The sequence below is a fragment of the Pteropus vampyrus genome, unplaced genomic scaffold (assembly GCF_000151845.1).
Source record: "Pteropus vampyrus isolate Shadow unplaced genomic scaffold, Pvam_2.0 Scaffold114, whole genome shotgun sequence".
NCBI lineage: Eukaryota > Metazoa > Chordata > Mammalia > Chiroptera > Pteropodidae > Pteropus > Pteropus vampyrus.
The window spans coordinates 88,666-98,180 of NW_011888895.1; the positions used below are offsets into that span (position 1 = coordinate 88,666).

Genomic DNA, 9,515 nt, shown 5'->3' on the forward strand with positions numbered 1-9,515 from the left:
ATCAGTCCTGCCTCTGGGGTCCTCATCGCCTGGCACACCTGTGAACAGACACAGGATCCGGGTACGTTTTCTCTTCCCATCCATTCTGCAGACAAGCCAACATCAGAAAACAAAAACCAAAAATCTCTGCCAGCACCGCCCACATCCACAGGGTTTTGAAACCATCGGAAAGTTGCACATCAGTATGGCTTCTGCCCGCGCGCTGCACCGTTTCGGCAGACGGAAAGCCTCGCAGACATCCTGCACCGATCTCAAGCGGCTGGGCAGCCACGCAGACACCTCACGCACGCCGAGGCTTTGCCACGGGGCCTCGGTTTCCAGCCAAAACGGCGACGTCACGCCTGTCCTCGGGGGCCACGAGCTGCCGTCTCTTCATTTAATCACGGCGCCTTCCCGCCTTGCGCTCACGAAGCTCTGATGTCTCTTCTATTTTCCGCTGAATGTCTAAAATGAACCTCGGTCATGCGGCGGCGGCTGCGGAATCACTCACTGGGCCCTCGCTGCGGACGGCTATGTCCCCCGCCCCCCGGCCACGTCCGCAGCAAGTATGCTCCGGGTGTTAATAAAGTAAGCCGTAAACGTGTACAGGAACAGGAGGCTCGTTTTAAGAGAGAACGTCCAAGTTACAAAAATGAGTCTCAGCACTCAAGTCCGGTCCAGCAGGTGCGATGAACTTGGACGGCCACCGAATCTGGGTTCAAATCCCCACCCGGCACCTCACCGGCTTTCAATACGATCACGGGAAACACACCGCCCAGCAGCTCAGCTGTATTTCTCCGGTCACCTTGCTCTCTCCGGCTCCACGAGATGCATTTCGAACTTTCTCCGTTCATCCTCCCTCAGCAAATGACCTTATCATCTCTTCCTTCATAAAGGAAATTGAGCACATCCGATGGGCACCCTTCCATCCCCCCCAAAACAAACCCACCACCCTCCTCCCTCTGCCCGCCCTCCCCATCCGCCCTCCTGCAGGAGTCAGCTCCTGCCCCTCTGCTGTGGGCCTCGTCCCCTCTCGCCTTCTCCGGAAACTCAGGTGACCCACCATCTCCATCCTGCTCTGGTTTTCACACTGAAAGTTCTGTGTCCCAGGACAGCCATCCCCGAGACACGATAGATAAATGCCGTCTTTGTCCTGAATAGCCATCTCTCCCACGCCAATGAAGTCTTTACACGGATGTCGTCACGGCATCGTTGCAGAAGGCTTTCGCGACTTACAAAAAAAAAATTCCTCTTTCCATCGCCATCGATTTCTCATTCCACGTTCCTCAATAACTTCTATCGAGGAGTAGGTCATTATAATGGATTTCGAGTCTGTGGAATAAGATTGAAAAGTGAGCGGAACCCGGAGATGGATGCCAGATGGGAAAAGGCATCACATCCTCCTCCCCGAAGCTAAAATAATTCCATCCTCCCATCTAGACATTAGCAAAACGACCTCCTCCCACTGCCCTGGACTGTTCTCCAAGGTTAGCAACTCCAGTGTCGATGCCACCATGTGTGTCACCAGGACTTGCCAGGTAACAGGCCAGGCCCCCACGGCTCTCCTGAGGAGCATTCTGAGAGCGTGGCCAGCGGGTGGCCGCTCTGGGGGTCCGAGCTATGCATCCGGCTCCTTGCAAGACTGTGGCCCAAAACTCAGCAGACAGAGCAGCCTGAGCTCGGCAGCCCTATGTCATGGGGAAACCCTCCAAACCCTCTTCTGGGCTCCTCCGGCCTTGAACCCCAAGTCCTAGCTCCTGTGGGGACCATTTGAATTCTTGTGAAAGCGTTTGAGAAAGGCAGCGGAGGTCCCGAGAGCCCCTGATGTCCCCTCAGGACTGGCTGAAGAGGGTCTCTGCAGAAGTGGCCTCGGAACACTCAGAGATAACACCGGTGACAGCTGACACATTGTGCTGGCTCGGACCATGCGTCCCAGTGTGAGGTTACGTCCTCACGCTACGTCAACACAAACCGAGCCACGGAGCCTGCCTTCCATGGCCATCCGGCTCCGGTCAGCTGTTAACTGTCACAGACTAGAGCGTGACGACAGAGAATGTGAGGTGCGGCCAGGCCAGCAGACCAGGAGACAAGTGCCACCGCGAAGCCAGGCTCTTATCGCAGTTCCCGAGAGGAGGGGACCATGTGGGAAACGCCAGGGTCAGTCCGAGGCAGAAGGATGCGGGGAGACTGGCGGGAGGCTTGACTGTCCGGGGGGTGGACGGGCGAGGCAGGGAAGCAGGCCCAGGATGGCCCGGGCCGGGCAGTTCCGGGGGACTCCAGGTGTCGGAGCTGTCCCTAGTTTCCTAGGCCCTGTCCTGGAGTGGCCGGGGCAGGTGAACGGTGGCCCAGGAGCACGAGAGCTCCACGAAGGAGGTGACTGGGGGGTGGGCTCTGGACCGTTCGTCGTACTTGAAAATCGCTCTCACAAGAAATCGGTTACTGTCGACCCAGAGGGACGGGGTGGCCCTGGGGGCAGGGTCGCTCCAGGGACGTCCAAGCGTCGGAACACAGGAAATAAGAGACACGGTTAATACAGCCAGGAAGCACTGCTCCCCCGCCCACCCGGACCCCAATAACATACGCACCCCTCAGCCAGTTCTTTGCACCCATAAGACACTCTTAGAAAGAGAAGCCAAAGACAGTCTCCAAAGAAGTGAGCTGAAAACAAAGAATCAGACCAGCATCTTCAGGACACACTAAGGACAATGACAACTGTGCTTAATAGATGGTGTCCCTGACGAGGAACATGGGAAGGACTCCGCACGGTGCTGGACACTCATGTATGATGGCATCTAACGCATGACTTGTCCCCTCGCACTGGGACAGGGGAGGGGTCTGTCCCCCCTCTACCTGACCCGCACACACAACACTGTACATTCCTGTACAACCCGCCCGAGGCGATCGCAAACACACCGTGACTCGCATCCCGGTACCTGCTGTTCCCTCCCCGCCCCCACCCCGGGCACTCTGCTGACCATCTCCTGGCACACCAGCTGGAACATTCCGGCCTCCCTCCCAGAGGAACAGTGAGAGGACACAGCAGAGGTGAGTCCCCGGAGAAATGCAATGTCATTACTCCATTCCTCCTGGCCTTAAAAGGCAGGGCCAAGTCAACGGTGACGCTGCAGGCGTGTGGTGTCACCAGGAGAACAAGCCAGAGTGGTGACTGCAGACTGACGGGACATTCCTGTCACTGCCCGAATCGAACACTCAGGCTAGAACCTGGACCCCCGCCGGGGAGACGGGGGAGGGTTTACTTTGCCACATCCCAGTTTTCCTTTGCTCCTCGTAAACATTTGATTCTCGTCCAATATCAAAAACCTGTATCTGAAGCGTGAGACCCTCCTCGGTGACGCTTCGCCACCCGTGTGGAAGGCAGAGATGAGTCGATATCTCTACCGTCAATCAATACTTCCCAATCGATAGCAGACGCCGACTCGAGCAGGCTCTCTGGTCACGCACCACGCACGCGTTTACGAGGACACGCTCATTCAGGCTGGCCTCGCACTCCACAAGCCAAACCGAATTTTCGGCAGGTCAGGAAAGATTCCGAATTCGAGGAAAGGGTGCTGGTTCCTTAACAGAGCTGTAAACAGAATTTACCCCGATTTCATTAACTGCTCACAGTCAGTTGAAAAACCAGGAAATCCCAACAGATCACAAGAAAGGCTGTAGGTTATGACTAGATCTGTGGACATCTTGAGATCCTTCTGATAGTAAAGAATGATCGGATTTATGAGCAAGCTCTAGAAAAGGCAGCTAGGTGCCTCTCCATGTATTGTTTCTGGGCCTAGCAGCTACTGCCCAAGGAGGAGAGATGCCTGGGGAGGTGACAAGTGCCAGCCTGCTTCCCAATCCCTGAACAGCCCCGGCAGCCATGGCGTAATGGTTTGGACAAATGTTCACTTACTGAACACGGTTCAATCGATTCACTGTCACCAAGACCCAAACCTTCCCAAACAGGCAGGATGCAAACTATGCTTTTCCAAAACTTGTCCAATATGTCACCTTAAGACCAAATTTATTAGACAGCCCATAAGAAGATGCCTTTTCTTTTGTAAATACATGGCCCCTATCTGGCAGTGCATTTGCGTGTCAGTCTGTAAAGATCTTATGTATTTTCAAAGACCCGTCGCTTTTGGTTTAAAAACCTTTAAGATTTCTTTTTCAAAAGAAAATGCCTGTTTTCCTGCAGTCGATCCTTCTCATCATGTCTCCTCCTGCTGTGGGAAGGCATCTTCGAATCTTTCCGAAATGATTCCGAGGAGAGGACGTGGGGTCTGGAGGTTGCTTGGCAGGGACGCCGTTAACGTGAGGAGCGATTTCAAACATGCTTGAAGCATTTCCTTTCTTTCTCCAGTTGTATCGGGATGTCGCTGACATACCACGGTGTGTAAGGAGCACGGCATCGTGATCCGACTTGCATATACTGTGAAACGAGCACCACAATAGGTTTAGGAAATATCCATCATCGCAGATAGATACGAAAGAAAAAGAAAAAAGCTCTTAGGTGAGAACCTTTCTCGACAAGTTTCAAATGTGCCACACGCAGCGTCGCCCACCGTCATCCTGCCGTGCGTGACATCCCAGCACTTAATGACTGAAATTACGACTGGGAGTTCGTGCCTTTTGACTCCCTCCCTCCGATTTCCCCCTCCCCCCCGCCACACACAAATCTGATCTCCTTTTCCGTGAGTCCACTGGCTTGTCCTCTATTCCACGTGTAGTGAGATCAGACGGTGTTGGTCTCCGACAGGCCGTGAACCAGGAGGAGCGCAAAGCAGTCCTCCGAGAACAGGGTGATTGTGTCACTCTGCCAACTGATCACACGTGGCTCTCGAGGTGCAAACTGCATGAAAACATACACGATTATACAAAGGTGATAGAAGCGAACTACGCCTAGGCCAGGCCTAAGCTCTACTTACGTCTCAGTTAAGGCTCTCCGCTTCCATTGACTGCCGAAATATCAGAGTCACAGGCCTCACGGAAAGCCGGGAGGGCAGGGTCCCGGTCCGCCCCCTTGTCACACGCGCGTCACCCAGCTACTCCAGACAATGGCGTTGCCCGTGCACATCTCACAGGCAGAAACGAATCTCGGTTGGGGAACTAAAAGTCGCTTTCGTAGGCGTGAATGACCCTTTCTCCCTAGCAACTGTGCTGCCTTCACGAGACCCTCCTCTTAACCTTCGGCCTTCTAGAAAACTGTCCAGATGCCAATTCGTGAGACCTAGGCCCCCTGACACCACCAGTTGCCACAAGATGTCATATGTGGCTTTTCTTGAAGTGTCTGTTTCGAAATGCTACCACCTTAGTCCAGAGCCTGTTGGCGAATGATGGATGGAGACTTCAAGACCCACGGAGCTCCTGCGAGCCCCAAGCACCCTGGGGCCCATGCTTCAAGGCCCCGCTAAAGGCGTCCCGGGCCGGAAGGCTCCCCAGCCGGCCCCACCGCCCTCCAGCTTGGACTCAACTATGCTCATTACTTAACTCACTACTAAATTTGTGACTTTATCAACTACTTTGGTGAGAATAGGATTAGGAGTATACATGCAGAACGCCTTCTTTTAGACATTAAAAAAATCCACGTTTCAATTTGGTTTCGCAAAGCTAGAGGTGAACTTCACCGGCCTTCCAATATTTGGGTCACAGAAGGAGCAAAACTGTTTCTCAAGAGATTTCTAAGCTGAGCCTAAGGGAGGTGCGTTGTTATTTAAACGACCGGCCGGACCTACTGAATGAAAATCGCTGTGACGTTACAGCAGAGGTTACGCTGCACGGCTTCCTGGGCACCGCGTGGCTCTCCCGCACGAAGGCTGAAGGCTGACACGCACAAGGGTAGCACGCTTCGTTTCAGGGCGAACTCAGAGCCGTTCTCACTGAGGAGGACAAGGAGTAAAGGAAGCATCACACCACATGGCCTGGCATTTGCAATAAAAAGGCAAAGAGTCCACGGTCAATTCTTTGCTTCTGAATACTGGCAATATAGATTAATGGTACAGTATTTGAGAGTGGGGAGGGAGCCTTGTACCCAATTTATCTTATTGGAGGCATATTCTCAGAAATGCTGATATGATACCTGTCTGCTGAGTGAACACCTCTGGCTTCTTCCAGAGGGCTCTCTCTCTTGCAGATGGCTTTCATCGGATTGGTATTCTGCACAAAACGTTGCTGCGAGTCTAAAAATAGGGCTCTGCCTGTAAAATCCCCGCCCCGCGGGGCCTGACTTCGTGTTTGCTCAGCGCCTCTTACAGACTCCTTAGCCGTGCCTCTGTTTGGGTTCCTGGCTCTTAGGCGGACCAGGCTTTGCCTTCTCCACCCATAACACGCACCCGCTCCCCCTCCCCTCCTTACCTGTCACACAGCCTGCTCGGGGACGGAAGGGCCACCAAAACCACGGGCCGTTTCTCCGCACCGCACCGCAAGTCAGATCCTTCAAAGATTAACCAGAGATTCAAACGGAGATGCAATCGGTGGAGAAATTAGGAAATGAAATAGTTTTTTAAAGACACACACACACACACGCACACACACCTTTGGGCTTTGGGGAACTAACTTAGGCCAGATAGCTGCTATGGAAATCACACAGCCCCCACAAACATAAAGTCGAAGGCTCATCTGGACCTGAGGTCACTCCCAGGGGCCCATCCCCCCCCGCCCCGGTGGCCTTGCCTCAGCAGTGACATCTGCGCCACTCAGCATCTCCTCATTTCTCCTGGGACTGTGGGGCCAGATTCCACAGGGATGTGACAAGGGTCGTCTCTGCCCCACAGGTTCCTCATCCATACAACTGGGATAGAATAATCTCACCTACCCACGGGGTCGTTACAAAGATTAAATGACATAGAGAAAGTAAAGAACTTATAGCAACTACTTAGGAACGTTACATGAAGATGGTGATGACGATGGTAATGAAGATGGTGATGAAGATGGTAATGAAGATGGTGATGAAGATGGTGAGGAAGATGATGCTGACAATGATAAGGAAGAAGAAACTTGGGGAACATCACTCACGGCTCAAGTCCTCCACGCCACGTCGCCCTCCCCAGGCCCGCCGTGCTCACCTCTAAGTTGACTCTTAGTGGCGGAATTTCCCAGTTATTCGCACGGAAAGCGGTCAAGGCGGCTCTGTGGGCAGCGTCTTACTCTACTGAAACCCAACTTCTGACTCACTGTCAAGGAAATAAAAATGCACGAGCAGCTTAGTCGAAACATGGGAGACACAACTGCGTATTTCTGTTTAACTCCATTAAACAGAGCGCAGAGCCAAGGACACCACAGATATAGTTCAGGCCCTAGAGGCGTCAAGCCTCCTTCGTCCCCTGCCCCCACCAGACATTCAGAAGGCCCCTGGCGTGTGAGAGTCCCCGTGAGCCCTCATCAGGAGGGGACGTAAGCAAGCATCCTCACTTCCAGAAGCCCCAGGAGGAATATCTGATTCCGAGCCGCTGCAGGCGGTGCTCCTGCGGGTCAGCCAGGGGAACGCTTCGGTTTGGGGCCGGAGCGAAGGCTGTGCTGGCTCGGGCTCTGACCGCCGACTCGGGACAATCGCTTGAGTCCCTGGCTCCCACTTTTTTCTTCCAGCCACAGGGAGCAAGCACAATGCTGTGGGAACATGGCGTAGCTCCGAGTCCTCTGTGTAAACACCCACAGGTGTCTTCTTGCCCCTACTGCACCTGAACTCAGCACGGCAGTGGCCTGATATGTCGTATGGGCTGTCCTCAGCGAGCGACATTCTGCCCGCCTGGCTGCTTTCCTGAATGAATGAACACGGGGGCGCAGGAGGACGTTCCTGAGTCCTAGGTACTTGTACCTCCGTGGGCTACTGATTCCATTAAAAAAACTTTTTAATGATATTTTATAACGGAATTAGTATAAGGATGAATGCATGAACATTTTTTCCTACCCCAAGTTTATTGTTTTCTTCTGATTTTAAAAGAAGTTAACGTTTTTCATGGGTCCCTGAGCGTACTGGGGGCACTGGACTCACCCAGTTAAAGGAGAAGTCACCCAACAGAAGAGAGAGTGAAGCCCCCATGTCCTCTGAGGGGTCCCAAGAGAACTTTTGACCTCGGGAAAAAATGCGCCAACGGCATTCTCGTATTTGATGCCGAGCCTGTTACCCAGTTCTCTTTTCCAAGGAGGTGGGTGGAGTTTCTCTCATTCTGTCATTTCGCATTTAAAAGAAATGCCATCTGTGTTTCCCAGGCTGCCAAGGGCCCGTGTGGCGTGTCTGTGCAAATTACAAAAGGCTTCTTATGGGTAAGGGGTGTGGGGGGTGGCTTTAAAGTCTTACGTTACTGCACAGTCTGAACTATCCCCACCGGGCCTGCGGAAGGTGACAGCTCAGATGGGCATCCCTTTCAGCCTCATCTGGGGACCAGTCACGGCCACACAGCACGGCACTGGGAGGGTGACAGTGACCTGTGGCCTCCAGCCTGAGGGCATTTTAGGTGCAGTTCCAGAAGCCAAACTCTCCCTTCCTTCTGTAGCCGCATCACGTAGGCCCCAGAGGGACTTGGGCAAAGCGGTGGGAGGTCAGACGCATGACCTCAGGGCTCCCCCACAGCCAAACGTGGACGAGACAAGCCACCTGAGTGTACACCTGGGTGCGTGTGCACCTGTGCGCGTGTGCACACACACTTCCCCGTTCGTGTTTGTGCATGGCCAGAATGCTCATGTCGTCCCCACCCCCAGCACTCCACTGGGGGCCTGGACTCCCCAGCACGGGCCCGGTGCATACGACACGAACGACACCTCCTCAGCGGTGGCACCCCACCCAGGTCACAGCCCGGGTGCCACGCCCCACCCAGGTCACAACCCAGGCAGCCCGCCCAGCCCCGCGGCCACGCAAGCCCCACGCTCGCGCATACTAAGGCCCCGTTCTTCTCTCCGCAGGGATGACGTGCCAGGCCCGAAGCTCCTACATCACCAGTGAGATCCTGTGGGGGTACCGCTTCACCCCCGTGCTGACCCTGGAGGACGGGTTCTACGAGGTCGACTACAACAGCTTCCACGAGACCTACGAGACCAGCACTCCGGCTCTGAGCGCCAAGGAGCTGGCCGAGCTGGCGGGCAGGGCGGAGCTGCCCCTGAGTTGGTCAGTGTCCAGCAAACTCAACCAACATGCAGAACTGGAGACGGCGGAGGACGAGAAGAACCCGGAGGAGCAGACAGAAAGGAATGGTGATGTGGCGAACCTAGAGAACGAGTCGAAAGTCTAGTCCCCTGGCTGGGCCGCCCCTCCCCGCCCCACACAGCCTTTCCCCGGCTCGCCGTCACTTTCCTCTCTCTTTCTTACTTTGTTCTTCCTTTATATTTAATTTTGGCATTACCAGAAAACAAATCTTCGAGGTGTAAAATATCGACCTGCCCTCCCTCAGTTACTCGGATTGATGAGGCGGACGCGGTTGTGGTTAAGGGGGCAATACGCCCTCGCTGGTGGCCCAGCCCCGGTCTCCTTCCTCCATGCCCCACGCCCGGCTCCTAGGGGTGTAAGCTACTCCCTGCATGTGTTGGACAAGAGCAGATCACTCAGA

At 54.3% G+C, this 9,515-nt stretch overlaps 1 protein-coding gene across 1 annotated transcript in view; it reads left to right on the top strand.

Annotated features, from left to right (window-relative positions):
• KCNJ6 (potassium voltage-gated channel subfamily J member 6) overlaps window positions 1–9,221 on the top strand; it is a 48,672-nt gene extending 39,451 nt beyond the window's left edge. Inside the window, exon 2 of the mRNA XM_011365626.2 lies at window positions 8,875–9,221. Coding sequence (XP_011363928.1) covers window positions 8,875–9,200 — 326 coding nt within the window. The 3' untranslated portion in view covers window positions 9,201–9,221. The remainder of the gene's footprint in view (window positions 1–8,874) is intronic.
• The last annotated feature ends 294 nt before the right edge of the window (window positions 9,222–9,515 follow it).